At 33.7% G+C, this 26072-nt stretch overlaps 1 protein-coding gene across 2 annotated transcripts; it reads right to left on the minus strand.

Moving 5' to 3' along the window:
• Positions 1–10017: 10017 nt before the first annotated feature.
• Positions 10018–26040, minus strand: LOC127831751 (MAP7 domain-containing protein 2-like). 2 transcript variants are annotated; one of them, XM_052356787.1, is made up of 9 exons: positions 25882–26040; positions 20143–20196; positions 16778–16874; positions 15820–15858; positions 15573–15626; positions 14593–14637; positions 11486–11548; positions 11216–11299; positions 10018–10505 (listed from the first exon to the last, which is right to left on the minus strand). In XM_052356787.1, exons 2-9 carry the CDS (start codon positions 20189–20191, stop codon positions 10481–10483), a joined length of 456 nt encoding a protein of 151 aa, XP_052212747.1. In that variant the 5' UTR covers positions 20192–20196; positions 25882–26040; the 3' UTR covers positions 10018–10480. The 2 variants fall into 2 exon arrangements, with proteins under 2 accessions (XP_052212747.1, XP_052212748.1); XM_052356788.1 differs by lacking the exon at positions 15820–15858.
• Positions 26041–26072: the final 32 nt, after the last annotated feature.

Genomic DNA, 26072 nt, shown 5'->3' on the forward strand with positions numbered 1-26072 from the left:
TCTGTTCCCGATCCGCTTTACCTCTACCCGAGTTATTTTAGATCGCTTTGTACGACTGTAGTACGACTATCGCGATCTGGTCGTGTGACGATCTGGTGGCGATCGAGCTGAGGTTCACTTGGTCGAGCTGAGATCGTATAGGGCTCGCGTAAAGGTCGAGATGATCGAGCGGAAATAGGAAAGATGGTTGAGTGCACGTCGTGAATGATTCGTGTGGGGTCGTGTGTTATCGACAAGAGGTCGAGAAGAAGTCGTGTATACCCTTTTTAGTCGAGCTTGGTCGGGTTTGGTCGGGAAATTACGGTGATCGGGATGATCGAGTTGATCGGATCGGCAGTGGGAACCAACCTTTAGTTACAAACAGTGAAACCAAAAGCTTGTACAAATCATAGCGCCTTTATAATTATATTGATATTTAAAGAAATATTATAACATCACCGAAATTGCAATTATTCTCCTGTAAAGAGCTATTACAAGAGAGTAACTTCTTACCTTTAAAGGGGCCTTTTCACAGATTTTGGCATTTTTTAACTTATTCATTAAATGCTTTATATTGATAAATGTAAACATTGGATCGTAAAAGCTCCAGTAAAAAATCAAGAATAATATTAAAAAAAGGAAAAGAACATTGCCCGGAGCAGGTTTCGAACCAGTGACCCCTGGAGTCCTGCCAGAGTCCTGAAGTAAAAACGCTTTAGCCTACTGAGCTATTCCGCCTGAGATAGAGCAGCTTTTCTAATCGGCATACCTCGCTGATTAGCATTGATAACATCTCCGGCAGATACTAAAACGCGGACCAGTCTGCGGACGATTTAGATGATGATTAGTGCGACCCACATTCTCCAGCAGAGTTGTCGTTCGTGTCGACAACAATGGCCGCGTCCATGAGAGAATGTTCAATTTCGTTTCAAAACTTTCTTACAGCGTACATCGGCTTTTTATACGCCCGTATAAAATACGGGACGTATTATGTGAAACCCCTTGGCGGGCGGGCGGGCGGCGGGCGGGCGGCGGGCGGCGGGCGGAAGGCATGACTTTGTCCGGACTCTAATTCAAATTGTATTCATCCGATCTTCACCAAACTTGGTCAGCAGTTGCATCTAGTTGATATCTAGGCCAAGTTCGAATATGGGTCATGCCGGGTCAAAAACTAGGTCATAGGGTCAATAAGTGCATTTTCAAAGGGGCCACTTTATCCGGACTCTATTTCAAATTGTATTCATCCGATCTTCACCAAACTTGGTCAGCAGTTGCATCTAGTTGATATATAGGCCAAGTTCGAATATGGGTCATGCCGGGTCAAAAACTAGGTCATAGGGTCAATTAGTGCATTTTCAACGGCGCCACTTTGTCCGGACTCTAATTCAATTTGTATTCATCCGATCTTCACCAAACTTGGTCAGTAGTTGCATCTAGTTGATATCTAGGTCAAGTCCGAATATGGGTCATGCTGGGTCAAAAACTAGGTCAAAGGGTCAATTAGTGCATTTTACTTTGTCCGGACTCTAATTCAAATTGTATAAATCTTATCTTCACCAAACTTGGTCAGTAGTTGCATCTAGTTGATATCTAGGCCAAGTTCGAATATGGGTCATGCCAGGTAAAAAACTAGGTCATAGGGTCAATTAGTCCATTTTCAACAGCGCCACTTTGTCCGGACTCTTATTCAAATTGTATTCATCCGATCTTTACCAAACTTGGTCAGTAGTTGCATCTAGTTGATATCTAGGTCAAGTTCGAATATGGGTCATGTCGGGTCAAGAACTAGGTCATAGGGTCAATTAGTGCATTTTCAACGGCGCCACTTTGTCCGGACTCTAATTCAAATTGTATTCATCCGAAACTTTTAAACAACTTTTTATCCTGCGTCAAAGTGGTATGGGGGTATATTGCTTATTTCCAAAACAAATACATCAATCATCAGTGTATCATCTCCAATGGCACACGAATCGGGCGTATATTGCTCCGTCATGCGGCGCTCTTGTTTGGCTATTTAGAAACTGTCATTAGGATATATGAGTTATTTATTAACTAATTCTCCGCTAATGTCAACAATGGATTGAATTCGAAGGATATATTCGATGTGAAGGCAGGACTTAATTTTGGATCTGAAGACTTGACAGCTGGACACAGCAAAATTGGTATTTTTAGTTACCAATTTAAGTCACATTTTGCTTTGGAAATTGTATTCGAGCATTTTGCGACTTATTGAATGACTATGATATCCGATATCAACATATCACATGGGATTTGCATATCACCAACTTCGACACCAAGCTGTCCTAAAAACATTGATTACAAAGTCTTTACTTTGTTCAAATTACTGGTTTGTATTATTTCTTCTTTCTATTTTAGTATTTGATATCATTTTAAAGTCAAATGAACTGTGTCACAGTAAAAGAGAAATTAAGGTGATTGTGGCCAGTTTGGATCTAGATCAGCCTGCAGTCGCTTGAAAGTTGTTTGCTTAAAAGCGGTTTTCTGACAATAACAAATAGTTTAATTGGATACTGATTAGACTGCCCTTTCCCTGTGACCTGGCTCAAATAATAGTGTTGTCATTAATCAAATGATTTTATTTCGAACATTAATCAAGTGTTTTTTTCTGGTCACTCAGGATCAATGACTCTCGTGCTGAGAAGTGAATACTGCTTAAGGCGATGCCCGGGGGCGTGAGAGATGTTGCATCTTCCATTATCTCTCATGAACTGACTCAATAATACCGAGTCTGCAATAATTGATTAAATTTTCGGTTTGGTTGCTCTGACGAGAGATCGAAAAAATTCACATATCTTCCTAACAGCCTAGTGGTAGAGTGTCCGTCTTTGATTGCAAAAGGTTGTGCTGCGGTTTGATCCCCAGAATTGACATTGAAAACAAACCAACTTTGTTATCTAAAAAACTGCTCAACCTGATATACTAAGATAATGTGAATTTTCTCTCACAATGACATGATGGTCATCAGTTATATTATATAAAAACTCACATCAGCAGTAACAATGGGACAATAATTAATGAACGCATCTTTCATTTGTCTTTGACACTTTGAGTTTGACATGGCCTAGATTGAAATATTTGACTTGACTTTACCAGCAATCTTGTGACAGAGCTAAAGTGTAAATGTACCATTGAAGATCCCCTAAATCCAGATTTGCTAAGCCTATTATAGAAGTGTGGAAAGTTTTAAGGTTGTGACAAGTAAGCAAAAATGGGTCATTACCGAGAGACCACACTAGTAACTGATCTATGACTGTTTTAAAACAAGATAAATCAGTGCCCGAATTAGATCTCATTACATAGTTAAATAAAAATTAATTTCAGAAGACTGGTAAACAGTTTAATGTTAACCCTTACGAAACTTTAGGCCCTGCGGCAACTATTAGCGGCTCAGTTGCCGCAATGTTGCGGCTCAGTAGCCGCTACTAGTTGCGGCTTTGTAGCTGCATGTTCGTTTTTCGTATGAAATGAGCTTTCTGGCTACTAGTTGCGGCTCGGTTGCCGCTACTAGTTCTGGCTATGTTGCGGCTGCTAGTTCTTGCTCTGCTCTGGCTACTAATTGTGGCTCGGTTGCCGCTACTAGTTGCCGCTTTGTAGCCGCAAGGTTGTTTTTATGTATGCAAATGAGCTTTCTGGCTACTAGTTGCGGCTCGGTTGCCGCTGCTAGTTTTTGCTCTGCTCTAGCCGCAAGATTTATGAAATAAATCGTCTGCTGTTCCAGAGTGTAATGATTGCAATCCTTGACAGCCATGAACATATATGAACCTACAATACCATATTATACATTGCAAACCAATGCATTTTCTACTAAAAAACTTTCTAAAAGTCTATAGTTATAAAGTGTTAATTATTTGAAGTAAAATGTAATTGGATTTAGTTTTGACTTGTTTATTAACTTAACAATAACATGCTGTCTGAAAGTTTTATCATGATTTAGGACAAATTTTCAGAAAAAAATTGACAAATGACCAGCCCAACAGCTAGAATAAAAACATAATGACAACCTTTTGAAATAATCCAGAGATAAAATTAATCTTGCTCTGATACATCTAATTTTACTGCTTTTCTTTAAAAGCAAAAACAATTGAAATGTGAAAATAAATTATGTTATAATAAATATGTATAGATACAAACCTTCAACACATGAATTAAAACATGATTTTTACTCAAATTTTTAGCCTAATCAAATGTTAAAGAAAAATTTCAGTGTTAAAAGTTGACATCCTTTATTTGGGTATGAATAATCATATTTAATATTTCAATAATTCAGGTTTTTATTTCCAAATCCATGCTTTTTCATTAATATACACCAATTGAAACTGTATTAACCACCACAGCTTACCTACAATGACTTCAACTCTTTCCCAGTAACTTCTTTTTGTTTGTCAAATTCTTCAGCTATTTTGATTTTTGTCTGATGACATCATCAGTGATGTCATGACATCATACAAAATATGATGTCATTCTACAATTGTGCCTACCTTCTGGCTACTAAGAGCCACTAGTGACTACTATAAGACTTTTGTGTTTTCAAGATTTATATTAAAGTATTGGTTGTGGCTACCATCTTGCTCATAATTGCACTTTTTTATATAAGAATATGTTCTGGCCAGCATCTGGCTACTATGAGCCGCTAGCGGCTACTATGAGTCGCTAGTGGCTTTAAGAGCCGCTAGCGGCCACTATTAGCCATTGGATTGCCACAAGGTAGCCGCTAGCGGCTACTATTGGCTACTTTCTGGCTTGTAGTTGTGACTTCAAAAAATGGTAGCGGCTTAGTAGCCGAAACATTGCCGCTACATAGCGGCAACCTTTTCATTTTTGTAAGGGTAATGTTACCGATGTGTCAGACCAGGGCCTTTATTTTGAAATCTAGGACATGCATGGTCAGATGATGTCATTAAAGACTTTTCAAACTCATACAAATGTGGAAAGACTATACGAACAGAGCCGTACGGCTAGCCTCTTGTCTACCCGTACGAGGCCGTACAGCTAGCCTCTTGTCTAGCCGTACGGGGCCGTACGACTAGCCACTGCCTAATGAAATAAACTTCAAAGTATATATTTGTACGTCAAAAGTACAATTTGTACTTCAACGTACAAATTTTCTTAACAGCCGATCAAAACACTTGTCTCAAGAGCCGCTTTTTCTTCAGATTTCATAATAAATGTTTAAAATCTCTTTTTTAATTGAGGACAAAATAAATATAAATATCAAAATTGAATAAAAAACACCATTTTACAAAGAAGTTTCAAGTATTTAAAGGATTGAAATAGATTAAATACCCATTTGAAGAATATTCAAGGTAACCTTTTTTAAAATTAAAATTATAAAGCATATTGTGAGTATTTATTGACCATGCGGGGCGGAATATCACGGTCCAGCGCATTACTGTGTAGGAAATTCCCAACGGTAACCAAACGATTACGGCATTAAAAATGTATAATAAACTCCCTGGTTTGGTTGTATTTTGTGCTAACCATTATTTGCATAAGTCAGAGGTTTAATACTGCCACGCCAGGTCAATAAATACACACACTATCTATGAGTTAACGGTCGATATTCGCATAATTTGGTATAAATAATTATAATAATGTTCAATAAATACGCCCAATATCTATTAGTTAGCGGTCGATAGTCGCATAATTTTGTATAAATAACAAGGGCAGTTTGTAAAACATGCATGCCATATTGAAGATAGCAACTTGATATTTGGCATGCATTTGTATCTCATAAAGCTGCACATTTTGAGTGGTTAAAGGTCAAGGTCATCCTTCAAGGTCAACTTTCAAATAAACTAAATCAAAGCGGCGCAGAAGGGGACATAGTGTTTCTGACAAACACATTTCTTGTTTGTCAATGTGACCTTGACCTTTGACCTAGTGACCTGAAAATTAATAGGGGTCATCTGCCAGTCATGATCAATGTGCCTATAATGTTTCTTGATCCTAGGCGTAAGCATTCTTGAGTTATCATCCAGAAACCATTTTACTATTTCGAGTCACTGTAACCTTTACCTTTGACCTAGTGTCATGAAAATCAATAGGTGTCATCTGCCAGTCATTATCAATGTACCTATTACGTTTCATAATCCTAGGTGTAAGTATTCTTGAGTTATCATCCGGAAACCATTCCTAGGCGTAAGCATTCTTGAGTTATCATCCGGAAACCATTTTACTGTTTCGGGTCACTGTGACCTTGAACTTTGACCTAGTGACCTGAAAATCAATAGGGGTCATCTGCCAGTCATGATCAATGGACCTATGAAGTTTCATGATCCTAGGTGTAAGCATCCTTGAGTTATCATCCGGAAACCACTTTACTATATCGAGTCACTGTGACCTTGACCTTTGACCTAGTGACCTGAAAATCAATAGGGGTCATCTGCAATTGATGATCAATGTACCTATGAAGTTTCATGATCCTAAGCGTAAGCGTTCTTGAGTTATCATCCGAAAGCCCTCTGGTGGACTGACCGACCGACCAACCGACAAACTGACGGACCGATCGACATGTGCAAAACAATCTAACCCCTCTCTTTCGAAGGGGGACATTATAATAATGTTCATTGTCGAATATCTCTAAAAACAACAGATGTAAGGCGTTCTCTGATTGGCTTACACTCAAGGGTCAGTAAAAACTGAACGTCGAATTACAATTTTCTACGTCGAAATACAAAAAATGTACTTCGACATACATATTGTACGTAAAAGTACAGTTCTCTTTTTAGCTACTTGGTCTTGTTGACTTTCGACCCAAATGGTAAGCCATATATGTGTATTCATACTATAGCCTTCAAGGTACGTATCCGATGTTTGACGGAAAGGGCCAAGAATGTGCGATTGTGGGTCAAGTTCCCCAGGAGAACTACATCCCCGTACCCCCAATTTTTTCCGTACCAAAATATTTTCGTACCCAATTTTTTTATACCCAATTTTTGTTTTCGTACCCAATTTTTTTCGTACTTTAATTTTTTTGGTAACCGAATTTTTTTTGGCATAATTTTTTCGTACCCACAATTTTCGTTCCAATTTTTTTTCGTACCCACATACACAACTGTGATGATGTAGATCTACTTAAATTGATGCTTTTATATCCATCCTCTTCAAAAGCATCGTCACACCAGTACTGTCAGTACTTTGATTTATCAATATTAATGAGACTTTTTCAGGATGTTGATCTATATATTATAAAGCGCAAATTAAAATCTTGGGTCAATTAGAGTCAAAACCAGATCACCGGGAAAATCTCAGAAAAAATCTTAATCAAACTCGAGAAGCCACATCTATGACTGAACATTTGAATGGACGATCTCAAGTACACGTCATTATTTCTCGCAACAACGTCACCACTGCCCGAAGTATTACCCATGAATTGAACGGTCGCGATTTGCAACCATTTACATATGTTTCACAAGTGAATGAAAAAAACACCGTCAGACGATCATATGAGAGGTCGTTCATTACTTTGCTTCTTGTTACGTTGCTTCATTCTTCAACGTTCGTGTCTGGTGCCAAATTCAGTCACTGGAGGTTTGGGCCATTTTGGGATCAATAATTTGAGTTCGTTGACCATTCAAGACAAGCTGAGATACACTAAGCATTACAATCTGTTAAACAAATACAAAGCTAGAACGAGACAGTTATAAGTGGTTAATATAGTTGTCGGTTACCATTTATTCCTCACATACATAAATGTGTTTAAAAGCCTGTATTAAAATAAAGATCAGAACAGGAGAGACAGTTATTAAGACTAATACATATGTAAATAGTATTTATCACATATGTACCTTAATATAGTAAGTTCACGTCAATCTATATCAAAGAAGTAAAATAACGGTTAAAGATTGGTTTATGGTCTGATATTGATAAAACAACATCTTTTCAGCCGATTGTCACATTTGTTGCCGACTTAATTACCTATTATATTGTGTGGTTTTTGTATATTTGTCTGTCACTTCTGACTATATAGTATACGTGTTGAACAGTTTTGAACCTTGACGCTTCATTGGATACTGGATATTGTATAAAACATGCGTGTTGTACTTCCTTTATTTCCGGAATAATGTGTTCGATGAATTATATATCGATTTTGTTAACTCTAAATATATATGTATTTTGTTTAAAACATGTTGATATTTTGTAGTTTTTTTAGTAAGAAATGTATATGACAAAATCGACGCTTTACAATATGAACCTTTTTTTTAGATTTAGTGGGTTGTTTTTATTTGTGAATGGTTACACCATTGTGAAATTAAAACGATGCTTGTATGTTCAACATCGCTGCCTTATTAAGGGCTCTGCTGATTTAAATTTGATTTTAGTTAACAAATCTTTATATTTTTCTCTTGACATCAACTTTATTTATGTAAGATTGTTTTTGTTTATGGTTCAAATGTCATTTTAGTTATGGTTATATGTTGTCTTAAAATTTAATATTTAATGCATTTACCGTTTGTACTTAAATAGGAATAATAGCGATTTTTTTTCAAGAAATCGTTATTTATAATTATATTAAATTCTCTCTGATGAAATTTACAATAAATGAATAGCATTTAAAACGCAAACCGCTTCAAAATCATGGCTATCTTGTTAACTCATGTCTAAAAGTTCAACACTGAGTGTTTTATTATGTATAGTATACACTTGGAGGCTTTTCTAACGCAACACTTTCAAACTTGAATATCTCTTTTATGAGTTTAGATTATAATTTAAAAATTTAAACGTGATCACTTGACTTTATTTTGAGTAAGCTGACGATAAAAATCATACATCCATGACTGTTGGACGCTTCTGCACGTGGGGTATGTATGACTTCGTCTTTTTGCACGTGGAAATGGTGAACAGCAATATATTACAATCTCGTAATTTAAGATGGGTTCTTACACCAGGAAAACATAAAATTAATAAAAAAAATGTATGTCTCATATGAATATTCAGAAGCGCAACCGCGCATTTTGGCAAATTGCATGTTACCCACCCCACGTGATAAAGCGTCCGATCGTCACGGATGAATGATTTTATCGTTAGCGTGCACCGAATGTAGTCAAATGATCACATCTCCAATTTTGAATAAAAATCTTTACTTATAAGAGAGATATTAAAGTTTGAGAAGTGTTGCGTAAGAAAAGTCTCCAATACACTTGCAGATAACCTGCAATTTGCCAAAATGCGCGGTTGCGCTCTTAAATATTCATATGAGCCCTATATTTTTAAAAACTAGTTTTATGTTTTCCTGATGTTATAATCATCCTAAAATGATAAAATTAAAATGAATTTAGAATAATATTGCGTTTCACCATTTAGACTTGCAAACAGATGAAACCATACATACCCCACGTGCTAGTTGGTCCGAGAATGAATGACTTGCGCAGAATGTAGTCAAATGATCAGACGTACAATTTTAAATCAAAATCTTAACTAATAACCGAGATATTCAAATTTGAAAAGTGTTGCGTTAGAAAAGTCCCCAAGTGTATAAATAAATTTACTCACAACTCAAAACTTTACCTAATTTTGAAATATAGCTTGAAACAAACCAACCGTATTTGAACTCTTTATTTATTTATCGTAACCTTCAAATCGTCATAGCCTGACAAAGTTGCAGTACTCGGACATAGGTTTGTTGAGCTCGGACCAAGACTCGCTTGTTGGTCTGAATGAGTGCGCTAAAACGACTGGCGTTGTTTTAATTTGGTAACTGTCAAAGGAACAATGAACTATTTTGAATGTACGTATTTTTTCTATGCGAAACATTACTGCATATAATTCATATTGGATATTGCTAGTTGAATTGCTCACACAACGAATAAATTGCGTAAATTGGTTTGTACTACGTGATGTTTTTGTTTATTCTTACATGCATATTCCCAACATTTCTTCGTCCATACACTTATGAATAAACGCACATTGTCACGCTTTGCTGTTGGTAAATATTTATGTGGTAAATCAGAGAGGAGATTTTACATAGCAAATTAAATCATATTCGCACTTCTGGATTCATAAAAAATCAAAGCGATATCAACATAAACTACACTGATTTTATTTGTGCATTAATACAAAACAGTACATGTAGATAAAGCAGTGAGGGAATTAAGGTTATTTATGAATTCTTTTTTCAAACAGTAAAACATTCTGTCAAATTCGAAGATGGAATACAAATGACATACATGTTCCAAATAACTTGGGCGCATTAAAGGAAGGGCTGCAAAAACATATTTTTTTGCATTTTATGCATATTAACTGTTTATATTTCGCTTTAATTCAATGGTATATGCATGCGAATAGCGTCAACTAAAACAATTTTATGCATACGTACTACACATGTTTCGCTTCTGGCAGTGGTTATGTATTAAGTGGATATACGTGTAGTATATGAGTAGTAGTTATAGGTATAATAATAGTAAGACCAATAAAAGATTTCTTTAGATATACATCATTACATGATTTTGAAAGTTTGATTGTCGTATCTCAACTCAACTTTTTACAGAATAACGCACATCTTGGATCTGAAATAAACATAAATATATTTTGTCTGGAAACAGTTGTTAATGTAATTAAAGAAACTGAATCATGACAACAACCATATTTGTGCATTTAATGTTTGAATTAGAGAAACTAAAATGAAATCAGTCACAGAAAAATAACATGATTGCAATATGTATAATATATTGTTATTTAATATTAAGTATTTGTAACAACTAGTATACCATTATTTAGAACGGTGACATATGAACCTTATAGCCCCTATAATGAATATTTCATAAATAAAACGTGTATATTCTTCAATTTCAAAAGTAATAAACTTATTTGTGTCTTTTGTGCATTTAACATTTTCGTTTAAATCGAACTAGATTCTAACCCTACAAAAATGACAACTATATCTATGAATTTTATTACACAGACATTTAAACATAATTGTAAGATTTGTTGTTGTATTCAGCTTTCATTTTCTATTTTCTTAATTTTAAATACATTGCTATTTCATGGTCACATGCGCGCGAAAAGTTGAATTTGTAATGGATAGTTGTAATTCGTAGAAGAGAAATGATATTTGGTAGACTCAACTTGAGGCTTATTTGCATAAACGTATACAATTAATATGCTTAGCAATATGTACCGCATACCCAACAAAATATGTCAAAGCAATAATAACATTAATAATCATATGTATGCAAAACGTATGCTATTATTTCCAATAGGTAAACACCACTCTTACCGTTTTGTTTCAAATTCGTCCTTTTTCTTTTGTGCTTCAAGTTTCTCCTTTTCCAGCTGTAATTCTTGTTTACGATTTTCTTCCCTAAAATCATATGATTGTATTTTAACACAGATGTAACTGAGAATCGAATAGGTATGTTCTTCTGCGTTCTGCGTTAAATATGCATAAAAAGAGGGGTGACCCAAATAGGCTTACTTTCGAATATCGGTCGCTGGGTATCATAAGCAATTAGCATTCAATTAAACAATAACACAGGATCACTGTTACCGCATTGCTTCAAGTTCGTCCTTTCTCTTCTGTGCTTCAAGATCTAGCTTTTTCTCTTCCAATCTAAAATATCGAAATAAACATATTATTAAATATTATGTAATTATTATTAATTATATTAGAAAGGCATTTTATAACTCACTTAAAGGTCAATAAAACTGTTTGTTCACGTGAGTTTGAAAAGTAATAGAAGTGATAATCTTGCAATACCAGTTGTACTACCAACAACTTAAACTTCCCCGCATAATACATAAAAAGGTTATCAGTATAAACTTAAACTAATCCATCCATCATGACAATAAGCTTTGTCAAATATAATCCCTTACACACACACCAAAAAAAAATCGAACAAAAACATGATAAATATGTTAAATTGTGTACATGTTTTTTATACGTCTGACGTTTTGTCAATACATAAATGATATAATTATGAGATTTACTGAGGCAACCTAGTAATAATGAGAGATTGTCAGCTAAGTAACACCCCACCCCGACACAGCTAAGTAACACCCCAACCCGACACTGTATGTCAGCTAAGTAACACCCCACCCCGACACTGTATGTCGAAATATTTAAGCAAGTTTTAATATTTACTTAATAACATTACCCACAGAGCGTGGTCAATTTAGAATCCTGCGGACAGGATGATGATCGGATGGAACAAACACAATATCAAACCTATGAGCCTGGACGTTTTAGAGGAAAATTTTCATAAATAATTGTGCTTTGTAAGTCTTTATAAACCATCTGACCGGGGGTTTAATTGCAATTGAATTCAATGTTTTATTAAAGTCTCGTGTGGTAGCTTCCAGTTCTGATACAATTGACATGGTTCAAACAAACTCTACTGTGTTAAAATACCATATTTCGTTAGACGGTTTACGCTATATTGGTGGTTTAGCAAAAAATAATTTTTACCCAAGAACAATTTATTACGGAAACATCTGAAAAGTTTGGTAATTGTGTAATCTTGACCATAACAAGAAGTTGTTATAATCATAAGGCTAAATTATATTTCATATTAAATTATTAATTATAGTATCGCGGGCATTTACTTCCGATAACATCATAGCCAATACTATAAATACGTTAAAGTTATTATTAATCGTACATAAACGTAGCGGGAGATTAAACGCTCGTAAAAATTTGCCGGATGATAATTAAATAGCATTTTATCTAGAAGGCTGCATATAATTTAGATAATTTCGACATTATTGGATACAATAAACAGATCCAGCGACACAAATCTGTTGTTAAATTATTTATTGAGCTATTCTCTTCGTATGATATTCATTATCTTAAATTGGCATTTATTTGATGATAAGTGGGACCATTTCAACTATCTTAAAGGGGCCTTTTCACAGATTTTGGCATGTTTTGAAGTTTGTCATTTAATGCTTTATATTGATAAATTTAAACTTTGGATCTAAAAAGCTCAAGTAAAAAATCAAGAATAAAATTTAAAAAAAGGAAAAAAAAGTAACCCGCATCAGGGCTCGAACCAGTGATCCCCGGAGTCCTGGAGTAAAAACCAATTAGACCGCTCGGCTATCCTGCCAAGCATACATATGAAGTATTTTATACTTTATATAAGCAATCTTCGTAGTTTCACAAAATTAAACGACAACAACAGAACTCTCCAAATTATTCAATCGTTTCGCGTTGCAACGCTTTATAATGTTAAGGTTTTTAAATCGTCAAAAGATGCATATAATGGCTATATTAGACCATGGTAAATGTTCAGTATTACTGTTTCCTCACAAATATCATAACTAAAACGAAAATTTGCGAATCTGAAACAACTTTTTCAATTTTGTCAATTTACCAAACCGCGAAAAGATCCCTTTAAGAACAAATATACCAGTGTGGTTAATACAAGGAAAACACAAGAAATAGTTATGTAAGTAGCGGAAATTAAAATCCATCGGCCTTGTGAAATATAGAACCGTCATATATAGCAAATAAACCAACTACCGAATCATATTATATTTGGTCCGAAAGATTCCTTTATTGAACGATTCAAATAAATGGCATGGACAGATCCGTTGATAATTCTTTCTGTGAGCATAGATACTCCTTATGTAGCAGCTTCGTTAAAATAACATGACTGTAATCAACGGATTCTTAAATACTTTCTGTAAATAAATAATTGTTCCTTGAGACCATTTCAATATTGAAAGAGAAATTATTAATATAAGAGAAGTCATGTAAATCTAATAGTTTCTTTTTATGACACTTCTATAACATTGTTACAGTACTCTTATGTCCGTTAAAGTCTACATGTTCGCATGATAAATTGATAATGCAGAAATGCATTATACATACCATAGTTGTTTGAAGGCCTCATTGAAAATAAGATTACCATTGTTAAACTGTTTGCATTACTTTGTATCAATGTGTTGTCTTAATGAGTTACCTTCAAAAAATAAAGAGATTATTATTATTCTTATACTTTATACTCTGCAATTTAGTGATTTAATTCTGTATTGAAAATGAAAAGTAAAATACCATTAAAAGGACATGCAATATGATCATGTTTAATGTTTTCATAAATACTATGATTATTTAATAAAATGTGTCTACATACATTTTGTAAAGCCCCGATTGGAGAATAGGCTCTTTCAACTTCCGTTTACACATAATCATAGGATTTCCAATGTATATCATATATGGAGTTCTGACAATATGTGTTTTACAAAAGCTAGCTTGTGCAGTGCCATTCCATTGTTTTAGACTTATTCTTAAAATGCTATTATTAAAAGCTTAAGCCCCATAAACACTCAAAATCAACGAACATTTCGTAAAATATTTGGAAAATTAAAGTAAACAAAAAAAAAAAATGTTCCTTAAAGCAATAGCCAAAGTTTCAACCCTGTATGTGTTCTGGTAACATAGATTTAGCGAGATACATAATGCTCGTTTTTATTTTTTGTGTGACAATATATTCAATTTAAAATTTTCTCGTCCATATCCGAACATGTACGAGCAAACGCGAGATTGGCTGCGGGCAGCTCATGGCAACTACGTAGTGCTGCCGATTTGATTTTTAGTGTTTATGGGGCTTTAAGACTTATTTAATGTAATTGTTACTCGTGTAGGTACTGTACCTTAACTTCTCTTTTATAATTTGTTGCTCTTCGATGGCTTTGATTCTAAAATATTAAAATTTACACTTTATTTCATACATTTAACAATTACTTTTTAAATAACCATTTTACCTCTTAGTTGATCAAAACTTGCTTGAGAGAACACAATATGTGGATAAAGCGGTCTATATCAGTACCATTCATTTGTACATTGTACAAACATAGTAAACTTATTATGTTATTCTTTAGTTTTAAAATATACGTTGCTATATAAAATGTCAATTCATGTACATATCCACTCAAAATACCCCATAACTCTTTCACGCAACGGCGCATATTGGGATTAATCTTTACAAAGAAAGTGAACCGTGTAAGGAAGGGATAGTTTTGTTCGAGCATTGAGTCATGATCTAGTTTGGCGTATACATACTTCTTCATTTACATTAACAGATGTGGTCTTATAAGTGCTGGTAAATTCCACGCCAATAAACATTTGGTCTAACTATACATTAGTAATTCAGTACGTGAATAATTCAGGTAAAACATGTTTAGCAATTAAAGCTGATCCTCGAAAATCGCCAGCGACGTAACGTTTGAAGGCGAAATCATTTGCTTGTAGCAATGATCGCAGGTCTCCGACTCTGTCACATAATACATGTTTTATGACGATGTCTTGTGACTATTTTCCAGCGATTTTGTGAATGTTTAATATAGAAATTAAATGGACAAACTGTCTCTTGAATCATGTTGTCCTTGATAAGGCAACTTCGCCTATATGCTTTCTACCAAGGTTAGCTATGTTATCATCTAAACAGCATATACTTACCATTCACTTGTGTGTGTTTTAGTTCTTTACAATAAAATATTTATGTATTTAACGATATATGCAATATTTGGTTTGGAATTCCAGTCTTATTAATTTTAATTGACATATATTTGAGAAAAAAGAACGATGATGGAAACGTACACTTAAAAGCCTAATTATATGTTGGTACCCTTACCGCTCGGCCTCCATCTTCTCTTTCTGCATTGCTGCTTGGTGACGATTTGTTTCGCTAGAGGAAACATGTCATGTGTCACAACAAAACATTGTTAAAAAATCAAAAAAATCAAAGCGCGTTACTTGAAAACTTATTTTTTTAACGGAGACAATGTTTACTTATCGTTATACGACATTTGTACAGTAAAGAGTTAGTGGCTTTAAAAAATCATGCGTTACAAGTACTTGTTAACTAAAAATAAGCATACCGTAACAATTCCACTTCATATAACTTTTTCTTCTCTTGCCTTAAATACAAAATTGACAAACAAATATTAGCGAGATCGTTTTGAATTATTCCGTCTTCAGTAATATTTTAATTTATTAATTACACAAATGAATTGTCGTCGGAATAATAATAAGGATAACGAAATTAAAAGCAATGCAAGGGAACATATTTTGACATAAAGATATTATATGTATTGTGTTATGATTACGACGATTATATGTCACATCAGAATGATAAATCGAATTTGTATAATCTTGTAAGCAAGCACTATTATTATATATTATTTTACTTTGTTAAACACAAGGAAAGCTAGAATGTAAGTGAAACTGATAGGTGGTTCACAATAATGCGCTGTAGCAATGTGCGAAATGTAGAGAAAATGTTACAAAATAATCATGTCGCGCTGGCGACTATGATGTGTTGTAAGCGGGTTTGAAAGTCCAAAACACGTGAGCACGCCAAAAAGGACAAGTAGTATCATTTTTTGTTTAAGTGGGAAAATTTGTCTTTCTAGCGTGTCGCAATGTTTGGCGCCCTATAAGCTTCAATACACCAAGAAGATTTTTCAGAAACCATCAAATGTGTTAGATAAAATGTGAAGAATGTAAGTCACACTACTTGAGTTGACCGAATTCTGAAGGTTTAAAAAGAAAAGAGTACAATGAAGACAAATTGTGCTTTATATAAGAATTGCAGATTAGACGCCGATCAGAAAGAAATGGAAAATAAAACAATGTTCTTCTGATTTCAGTGATTTCTGCTTGACTCGAATATGTAGTTATGAAAACATTTACCAGTATACTATCTCGTACGGAAGTGAGATTTGTTTCATACCCTCAAAATCTCAATTCTATGAACACAAGAATTGGACGGGCGGAACAAAGGTGAGTATATGGTCCTCTTCTCGTGGAGTACAATGACTAGTTTTATTAACTTACACATCGTTGCATGCTTGTGCCTCTTTCTCACTGTTATGTTCGTGTCCCGATACGCAAACCTTTGGACCATAACCAAATATCTGTGCTCCCGTTTTCACTACAATAATAAATACAATGAGACTTATGTCGTCCACAATGTTTGTATATGGTCAATACTCTCTTCGTGTAAAAAAATATGTAACAAACATATCATATATTTTAAAGTATACAATGTCATAATTAATGTTATGGTAGAATTTAACTACTCCATTTTAATTTTCATACGCGAACAGATATTTGTGTCCAAAAACCGTAACATGGCACAGCCGAGTAGATCCAAATCAGGACTCTCTTTTTTCCGACCATCTCTCACATTTAAACATTTATGAAAGTGCATTCTGACATCTTTCCACGTAATGATCAATTAAAATGTACAGTGTATTTGTTAAATACAAACGCAATAAAATGAACAACCCATTTCCATCGAAAATACATTAAAGAAGTGCAATTAAGTAAAATTATCTTTGTTTCACGGAAAAATATATCCGCCGTAAGAAGTACATTACAGTGTCGTTACGTTTTGGTGGAAACTTAAGGATTAGCTATAAGCTTCACTTCAGATTAATCATCAGCTTTTTATAAATAAGAAATCCATTTTTATTGTTAGACTTAAGCGCTCGTCTGTTTGAAGTATTTTCTACGAACATTCTACTCTGCCATCTTTTCAAAAAAAGGCGTTATCAGTTTCATAAAAACAGAATCATTTCCATTTAGTACTGGTTAAACTAGTTTACATATGAATAGTATGTTTAGATTAACTGACCACAAATACATGTCTGACACATTGTTAAATGCGCCGAAAAAACTCATTGCTTTATCTTGCGTTTACAATACACCCCTGAAAAGGTTTTAGATTTACAAAAGCGTACGTCTACATCGATTCACTTAGAAAAATAAACCCCGAGAATTAAAAAAGGCGCTTGTTTGTTTTAAAACTCATTGTGCACCGTACATTTTTTAATGTATAAATTGCTGTGTTATTTATAATTATGGTTGTACTTTGAAATGAAATTCGTCATCAGATGTTGTTCAATTAATGTTTGATTTTTTATCAATTCATGTTTTAATTATGTTTACGTACATTGCAGGTATTTTTCAGTGTTATTTGCGTGTAATTGGTGGAAACATGGTGAAATATATGGTCGGTTTCCTGCACTACAGAAAGTAATGTCGTTCGAGTTTATTTGCAACTAATGTTGAATCCGATATCCGAAAATTATAGAGTCAACGCGTCCACTATTTATATCACCACGGTAAAACCCCTACACATATGGGGCTTGAAAAGATACGCAAGCGAATTTCTCGGTCTTGTAAGTTACATTACCGGAAAAATATAGTTTAATACTATTTCCAAAGCCGATTGTCTTTTTTCTTAGACATTCCTTGTTTTAGCAGAGGGAGATTGAGGTTTTATTATTTGCTAATAATGTTTGTAGAAGGCACACATTTTAAAATATAAAATGGTTATTTACCCTTGAATTAACATTATTAAAGGAGGTCGCGTCGGTAGAAGGAGTTATTCCTGCCTGCGCCGATAACTCTTATTTAGTCTAAAAACCGTTTGTATTTTTACGGGTCACGTATCTGGGTTATTCGAAATTTTGTTTTGATTAAATAAACGATCTATGTGTTTTTTAGGAACTTGAAAGTGGTGTGGTTGCCGTTGATATGGGTTGAGATATTGTATTTACTAAAAAAGTTTCATGTTTTAGTGCAGAATATCTTATTTGGATCATGAAAGTTTTAAGATTAACATATCAGAAACATCTTTTTCATTTGCAAATAAATAAATTGTCACTTTAAAGTCAAAACGGTTTCATTTGCATGAACATTGATGTGGGCAGAATATACAAATTACACCGCTCCTTTAATATGAAACTGTACACTGTGTTAAAACTTGAATGCAATACAATCGTAGGTCAGCAATTTCGAAGTTTTGAATGTAAGTCACACGAATCAAAAACACTATTAAAGGTTAAATGTACATGATATAATATGTCCCAGATGTACTAATGGTGTTAAAGATACAATTCATGTAATATTACATGTGATCCTTCCATCTTACCCTCGTTGACAAAAAACACGCAATGACATAAATGTGTGTGTATATTAACCTTATTGATACAATACACATGCGTTATATCGTTACACCGTTTTGTTTATTGTCGTGACGTTAGTTGATGTTTGTTAAATTACGGAATGCAGACAGAAAATATGTGAACATGATGGGATGCATATGAATCCAGGAAGGCATGAAATTTTAACACATAACAGTTCATTGGCTTAGCACGAAAACATGAACATCTCGTTAAGGGCATGTCGTGTTAGTGTTCTTAACCTCGCAAAATAAACGTGTATGTTGTCACGCTTACTTTGTGTTTTTATGTTTGAATATACTGTACTTTAGTTCGCCAATTACTGTTTTAAATGCTTGATATGTCGACACATTATTTGATTCATATAGTGATATGGATAAATTAAGCTTCCTGCTTCAAAATGAAAGAATTGTAAGATAAACTGTCAAATCCATGTATTTTACAAATGAGAAGAGATTTTTTGAACCATTATTTAATTTGAAAATATGAAAATTTTAGCTTGTAAGTTATCATACTGCAAATATAACTTTTTTAAGTTGCACATATACACCACTGTCATAGATGTTGGTCTTTTATCGAGCAAAAATACACGCATTTCAAAGCTAATTACTTTAACAACTGTATCCAATCACCGCTGTCATGCATAATGCAAATAATCTATAACATATCTTTTCTAAATTAAACTAACACCTCAATGATGACCATCATATACTTTACGTTCGTATTAAATATACGTGTATAAACATTTATTTCATTTTATCAATATTACTTCAACATGGTATGTGTACTGAGCTTTACTTTAACTATTATTTAAAGAATAATGAGATTAATTTATTTTCATATAGTTTAATTTCCATGTCATGTTTTGGAGTATTATAATGTATGTATCTATATAAACACTGGCCTAGCTTAATACTTCCGCCTAAAGCTATGATCGATCTTCAGTATATTTCACGTAGCCTCATTTGCTTTTTCTATTGGGTAAACGCTCGCATATTCAAATAAGAACAATTATTGTCGATCAACTGCGGCTGGGTATGAAAATAGGACATTATATCAAAATACATCCATCAAAACATTTAAAATTAAACAACCGGTAACAGCAAGTAGCCACACACAATTTTATTATATACATATTTACTATTAGGAAAACATTTGAACAAAATTGATCCGACGATGAATGTTGATAGCTCAAACTTATTCCCACTTTAATGACTCTTATATACTTACCAACAGCACTAGCTATACCCCCTACAACCGCAGCCATGGGATCGGTCATTTTTTCTAAAATGATAAATAAAATAAAAAAAAACGTTATACATTCTTTGCAAATCATTTCAAATCACTTTTTGACGTGAAACAAGTCGTCACTAAGCATGTTTATTATAAGGAAAATTAGCATTAAAGGCTCTATAAAGGTGACGATCCGTAAATATTTACCGATTTTTAAATATTTTTTTCCATATTTTATTTATAAAGGTTATTAAAAAAAACAATATATATATGCTATTGGACATTACCATAAAAATATGAGCAATACAACTTGTTTTGAGCTCAAAATACAGTGTCCTCCAAGTCAATCGTGTTTACAAACAATCAGTTTATTTACATCGCTGTTTACTCGGGAAAGTGAAAGTGAAAGTGACTCAGGTCACCAAAAATATATCCTTGATTTTCAACGTTTTCCGGTATCACTCACAAAGTAGGTCTCTTCTAAAGGGTTAAAACGTTTGTAGTGATCTAATAAGTTACTTTCTGCAGGTAAAAAGTTGTTTAAAATAGAATTAAAGTTGAATGTTCTTTCGGCTATTTTTAGGATACGTCACCGCTATGGGGCTACACATCACGTTAGTTGCAAAGTTGTAAACATTTCCTCCGATAATGAAACGGGTATATCTTCCATAATTCTTGACAAAGTTGCACTTAAGCTGTGTTATTAGCATTTCTTATGCAAGAGTAACTGAAATCCGGTAAAAATTAGACGTTTATATGCATAATAATTGGATTTGTCACCTTTATAGGGCCTTTAAATTCGTATATCTTTACCTCTAAAATAAAGTCAATCCTTTATTCAGCACACACATTAATTTTAGATAACATTCTGTAAAATAAGGACAATCAAAGAAAACGAATTTAAAAAGGTTTGTTTTACTACATTCACATATTTAAAGAAATTTTGCACATAGTATGCCTGCTAAAATACTAGATTTGTAGATATCTGGTATATCACTACATAACAAACAGGGGACATCACCTTGATAATACCAGTAATCAAGAAACCTTTCACAGTTGATGTGATGCAGATTTAAGTTGTCTCATTTTTGTATAATACGATTTGAACCAATAAGGCTAAAAATATGAATTGCATCTCACACATCGCCGTCAAGTTTTCAGTCGTCAGTTCACGTACAACTGGAACTGTGAATATGAGCTGTACAATAATAAGTAACTAATTCTTTTACTTTGATAGTATAATTTATGTTTTCTGTCATTCACTTAATATAATGATAACAAAGCCATATTTTAAGTTGAATATCTGTAGTAGTTATGCATTTTTTGTAAATAAACTGATCACAACTTACTAATTTAAACAAAAAATCTGATCATTCAAAGCAATTAGATTTAAAAAAGTATTTTTCAGTTACTCATAACAACCTTGTAAACAATGTAGTAATTTGAGCTACGTACAAACAGACAACAGAAAATCTCCCCCAGACAAAAGTTATAAAGCATAAACAATGGTTCTAGTTTTAGCATCTGTACCTTAACTCAACTAGTATCAAATGCAGTATAAACAATAGAAAAATGCGCATAATTCGAAAGTCAGATTTATGGGGATTGGTCTGTAACATAAAATGATGATCTCTAAAACATGTGTGGAGTTTCAATTCAATATGTGTAGTATTTCAAAGCAAGCCTTTACAGGACTTTCATCAGTACAAAACGGGGTATAATCATTCTAACAAGCTGGTCAAAGTTAAAGGCCTTTGTCGGTGCGAAAATGCTATACTTATGCATACTTAAAAAATTAAATGTGTGATAAAAATATCTAAATTATGTGTTTTGATCTGCAATGTCGTTAGGGTAGATGTCTATAAACATTTTAACAAGGGCCTAGTCTCTTAGTTCTTCATCTGTTTTAATTGATGGCTTACATATTTCTTAAGTGCGTGTTATTACCTTTTACAAGTTCAGCCGTTAGGGGACTTCGGATTTTCCTCTGACAATGAGAAATATGCCGTTTAATTTCTACAATGTTTAAATAATTCATTTTGGGGGTTGTTATTCCAAGTATAAGACCCTGACATGTAATCTAAATATTTCAGATTGTTCTTTTCCTATGAAAATTCTCAACAACAAATTCAATAAAATAATTTAATTGGAAATATGCAACGCATAAATGTTGGTGAAGAATTGTATCGAATTTTAGTGTTACAGGTGTGATCGATATACAAATACATCTGTTTTCAGAAAATCGAACACTTTGTTTACCTTAAACAGTTACGCTTTGTAAATATGGAAATCAATTTATGGCAATGTCTTGTCAGCGAAATTCAATATCTCGTTTATTGTGTCTGCACTAGGTGCACCATTTCAAGCCTTAATAGTGTTTGTAAGATAACATTAAGAGGGTCATTAAGCAATTTGTGAATCGACGGTTTAGAAGAAAAGTTGAATAGGACAAACCGAAAACGACATTGTGAAGAAATTATGATACATATGCACTTAACTGTAAATGTTCAGAAATATTAACACTTTGTTAAATACATAAAGGAAATTTCGTTTGTATACACTAGTGAAATACATATAAAACGATTTTAATTAAAGAATGAAGTGAATGCTTGATCTTTTTTTCGCTTTATTGTCAACTTTACAAAAGACATAAAAACATACATACATATTACGTATTATGCGTCAGCGTTAAAAGACAAAGATTGTAATGAATAACAAAAACAATCGATAGAACATTCTAAGAAAAATGAAAGGAATAAATAATAAATTATGATGATTGATGATGATGATGAGGATGATGATGTTGATGATGATGATGATGATGATGATGATGATGATGATGATGGTAGGGGTGGTGGTGGTGGTGGTGGCGGTGTAGGTTGTGGTGGTGGTGTAGGTGTAGGTGGTGGTGGTGGTGGTGGTGGTGGTGGTGGTGGTGGTGGTGGTGGTGGTGGTGGTGGTGGTGGTGGTAATGATGATGATGATGACCTTTGTTACCTTTGTGACAAGACTTCCGGTGTGCGCATATGTAACCTTAATCGAATTTCGGCGGACCCCGACATGTTGTGTTATTCGACATAATTTGTCCACACATCGTGTCTGGTTTCAAAGTAATGTTGATTTTGCCTTTTAATATTTTAAAACAAGAATTCAGCTTTTAAACAGATGCCTATTCATTTTGAATAGAAAAAGTAAAAAATGATTTGATTGCCCAATCCTACTTAAATAAAAGAAATACGGACAAAAAGCTCAAAAATATTCATGTACGTACATGCCTATTGAACGACATTGTGCATTTATGACAAGGACGGGCAATGTATACACAGTATAACAAATGCTTTTGTGAAAAAACGTCAAGGAAAATCAATAAATACTTCAAGGTCATATTATTGCATATTGGCTAATTTCGTTGTGGGTGCAATGAGTACAGGGGTGTGTATTTTTATTAACGCCGCCATTAAGTACAAAGTCGTGTTTTCTGAAAGCGGGAATACGTGCGAAAATGAACATGTTTGTCCACCGTATACTCATTTCGCAATTAAATCGTATCGTGAGGCTCCTATGACATATTACGTTTTAATGCATTCTTCAATTATTAAGAGGGTAAAATGCACACGTTATATGATCATTCATGATTGACATGTTTTCGAATGTTATAAAACTTCTTTTTCCTTTTGACGGAATCACCGTAGAAGTGATCGTCTTTGTACTGAATTTAATATTGTCAATATATGCACAATATTGATAGTCATCTGGATATGACCGGAACATTAATCAGTTACAAGTCGAGACATGGGACATATTTTATTAGATTTATAATAAATATTATTATCCAATTCCAATTAGCATCCTTTCTCTTTTGCAATATCTCACACTAAGGCGAAATGAGTGTTTTCATTTATCATTTTTTAGAGGTAATTCGATCACAGATTCATCAAGAGCTTCTCTTGTGACACCAACAACTGGTTCAATACAGGTAACGGACTCGAAGGCAATTGTGCTCACATATATAACTTTGAACTTAAAATTTACTTTTTGTCGAAACTTTTTTCCATTTGGATTTACCCAGGTCAAAAGTAACTGCTAAACAGACTATTTATACGAATAATTTGTGGTAATTAAGATTAAATGTATGTTACGTTTCACATACTGCTTTCTTAGCAATAGCCAGGGTACGAACGAGTGAAAAAAGTATGGAAATAAGGGCAGACGGAAAGTCCGACGGAAGACGGATGGATAAACTGGTGAATACAGCCACCCCCCCCCCCAATGATTTTTCGGAATAAATAAAGTATTTTTAGGCCTGGCAAATAATATAAAGAAGTGAAACTCCAGCTGCAGGTGCAGTATTGCATTTTCAGCATATACAATTAGTTGGTCCTTTATATAAAGCAAGTGACAAATTGCCAAGCAATAAATAGCAACACTGTACTTTATTTATTGCATTTATCTGTACATATATATTTTATGCCATGACATGTGCCATATTGATACAATTTAGGCAGATTTTCAATGAAGTGGTTGATGTTGTGTATTTACGGCCGGATAGCTCAGTAAGTAAAGCGCCGTACCACAAGTCCTACCACATAACTTGTTTGGTGATTGGTCATGAATGTTTTCTTCGTCCTTTTTCCTACTACCTCATATTCACGTATGGTGGTTGTCATTTACTGACATTAATATATATGCATTTCGAATTGGTAAACTTGCCACCTCACGATCACTAATCTGTACACTTTAAAAAATAGATTTGTGTGTGTGTTTTTAATTGTTGATAGCAACTGCTTTTTTGAACATCCGTTACCAATACACTAATCCATATCTTATCTTGAATCGCTATGGAGCCTGTGAAATGTCAACAAAGCTTAATTATAATGCTTGTTTGTTATCTGCACTATACCTGCATTCGTTTAATTCAAGTTTGAAGAGATATCGTAGTGTCAGCATTTTCAGTGTTCAAGGTTTAACAAACGCGGCATAACATTTTCTGAAAATCATATCATTGGATAGATCTTATAAAATCATGTTACATTCCCATTTTTATTTGGCTTTTATTCGATAAACAATTCTAAAACTATGATATTCCAAAACTTTGTTTGCTATTGTCGTGTTGAAACACGTTCGATTTCTTGCATACGATGTTTTACACTCAAAGAATCATGCAAAAGCCTCAATTATTAAAAAGAATCAAATGAAAGTACGATAATCGTATTCAATAAGCGATTCGTATATGTATTTGTTCATCGAATTTCATGATTTTCATTACTAAAATTAAAAACATTAGGTTAATACGATAATCTTTTCAATCTTTTCTTTTTAAAATGGAAGATTATCTTTACCAGTTTTACAAAAATCTTGTATTTAAAAAAGTGTCATATGTGTCTAAACAATTTCTTGGGTAACATAGAAGTACATCAGGCGAATTGTCCATCGCAATCCAAAATGTATTCGTATACACTGTTTTTTCTATCTCAAGACTGATATCATATTTAAAAACAATTTATGTACTCGTTCACTGATGTCTGCAAGTAATGCAGGTTTCGTAACTCACTGTATGCGTTAACGATGATGATAAAAAAAATATTCTATAAAAAAAATATGGCAATTACAAATATGAAAATCTTAGTACTAACCATACAGAGGCAAACTTATGTTTCAATTTTCCTCGGAAGACAAAGATACTTATATCAAGATGGAAAAAAATGACATTGAAAATTTACGAGAATTTCCTCCTACCTTTCTGTGAAGTGTTTGCAGTCCGTACACAGACTTAGGCCTCTCCGCTCAAACTGCACTTTGATACATAATATCATCAATGATCTCAAAATCAATATCTGTTTTCTCTTTAACATGTTTCAGCATATTCTATCTAACCACGCTACATCAAATAGTCTCAGGTATTATTTTTTATCTTGGTTTGCACAATT

The sequence above is a fragment of the Dreissena polymorpha genome, chromosome 5 (assembly GCF_020536995.1).
Source record: "Dreissena polymorpha isolate Duluth1 chromosome 5, UMN_Dpol_1.0, whole genome shotgun sequence".
Classification (NCBI taxonomy): Eukaryota; Metazoa; Mollusca; class Bivalvia; order Myida; family Dreissenidae; genus Dreissena; species Dreissena polymorpha.

Excerpts from the sequence above, each read along its gene's own strand:
- LOC127831751 (XM_052356787.1), bottom strand. The coding sequence starts at position 20,191 with ATGACCGATCCCATGGCTGCGGTTGTAGGGGGTATAGCTAGTGCTGTT. Across the intron at positions 15,859-16,777 it reads GCACAAGCATGCAACGATGT|GCAAGAGAAGAAAAAGTTAT; the intron begins GTAAGTTAATAA and ends TTTGTATTTAAG. Across the intron at positions 11,300-11,485 it reads GACGAACTTGAAGCAATGCG|GGAAGAAAATCGTAAACAAG; the intron begins GTAACAGTGATC and ends ATATGATTTTAG.